Below are 1,384 nucleotides of genomic sequence, written 5' to 3' on the forward strand. Positions count from 1 at the left end.
GTTGAAGGTTGCAATGCAAGATGTGTTATATTACCATCTGAATGGCAGATGACCTTTGTCAAGTGGGCAGTTTGCCTTATTTCCCTCTTTGAGTGACCACAGTCGCACCTCCCTAGGAGGGGACACTGCTGATAACAGCCATTGAATGTCCCTGCATGGCTGATAAGAACTACAGCATCCCACTGGGAGATGTGAGCCCAGAGGGAGGAGCCAAGCATTCCTACCCGGATAGAATCTGGAGATTCTGGAACACCAGCACGGCTCCTGCACTGGATTGCCCAGAGGAACAGCAGCTGCCTCTTGCCCTGGATCTCCAGAGGCAGAGACTGCACCTTTCTCCAGGATCCCTGCTCCAGCAGAACCACCCCTGGCACTGCAGGAGGGCTGAGCCACAATTCCAATGGGACTGCTGCCAGCACCCTGACCCACAGGGCGTCAGCTTGGGTTCTGACTCTGCCAGTGTTGGTTTAGTTCACTGCATAGTGTTGGTTTAGTTCACTGCATTGTTTATTTTATCCTTTCATTTTCTTCCCTATTAAAGAACTGTTATTTCCTGCTCCCATATTTTTTTTGCCTGAGAGCCCCTTAATTTCAAATTTATAGCAATTCAGAGGGGTGGGGAGGGTTTACATTCTCCATTTCAGGGGAGGCTCCTGCCTTCCTTAGCAGCCTCCTGGCTTTTCCAAACCAAGACAACGTGGCACACCGAGGGCTGGGGGACGCTCCCTTACCTTGGCACCTTTCTCTGCTGCCATCCCTGGCGGTCCCTGCGGTCCTGGGGGACCCTGGGGGCAGGACAGGGTGTTGGTTCCCCCCCAGGGAGGGGACAGTGCTGTCCCCAGAGCCACCACAGAGGGCTGGCAGGGGTGTGACCCCATCAGCCAGGGCTGGGCGCCCCAAAAGCTCACCCCAAACCCTACTCACAGGGGGTCCAGGGGGTCCAGGGCTCCCGGGATCTCCCTGGGGAAAGCAGAGGGTGTGAACGGCACCAGAGCCACCTGGCAGGGGACAGCAGGGGACAACACAGGCACCCCAAAACCCACCTGTGGTCCTGGCTGACCGATCCCCCGCGGTCCTGGCTCACCCTATTGACACAGAGGGGCAGGGAGGTGTCCCAAGGACCCCACTGGGGACACAGAGGGGCACCGCAGGACCCCACTGGGGACACAGAGGGGCACTGAGCTGTCCCCAGGACCCCACACCCCACTCACCTGCAGCCCCTTGGGCCCGGCAGGACCCCGCACCCCCGGCAGCCCCGGCTTGCCCTGAAACACAGCAGGGTCACCCCGAGGGCACAGCGCCAGCGGGGCTGTGGCCTTGGGGAGGGGGCACTCACCGCTCTGCCAGGCTGCCCGATGCCCGGCGGGCCCTGCTCCCCCTTGGG

General features: G+C 60.0%; 1 protein-coding gene across 1 annotated transcript in view; it reads right to left on the reverse strand.

The window, feature by feature from the left end:
* The window catches only part of COL16A1 (collagen type XVI alpha 1 chain), a 26,822-nt gene that overhangs the window by 10,571 nt on the left and 14,867 nt on the right, over nt 1-1,384 (reverse strand). Inside the window, exons 25-27 of the mRNA XM_031063041.1 lie at nt 1,337-1,378; nt 1,212-1,265; nt 1,044-1,085 (exon numbers count right to left, since the gene is read on the reverse strand). Coding sequence (XP_030918901.1) covers nt 1,044-1,085; nt 1,212-1,265; nt 1,337-1,378 — 138 coding nt within the window. The remainder of the gene's footprint in view (nt 1-1,043; nt 1,086-1,211; nt 1,266-1,336; nt 1,379-1,384) is intronic.

Source organism: Geospiza fortis, unplaced genomic scaffold (genome assembly GCF_000277835.1).
Source record: "Geospiza fortis unplaced genomic scaffold, GeoFor_1.0 scaffold289, whole genome shotgun sequence".
In the NCBI taxonomy this organism is placed as follows: Eukaryota; Metazoa; Chordata; class Aves; order Passeriformes; family Thraupidae; genus Geospiza; species Geospiza fortis.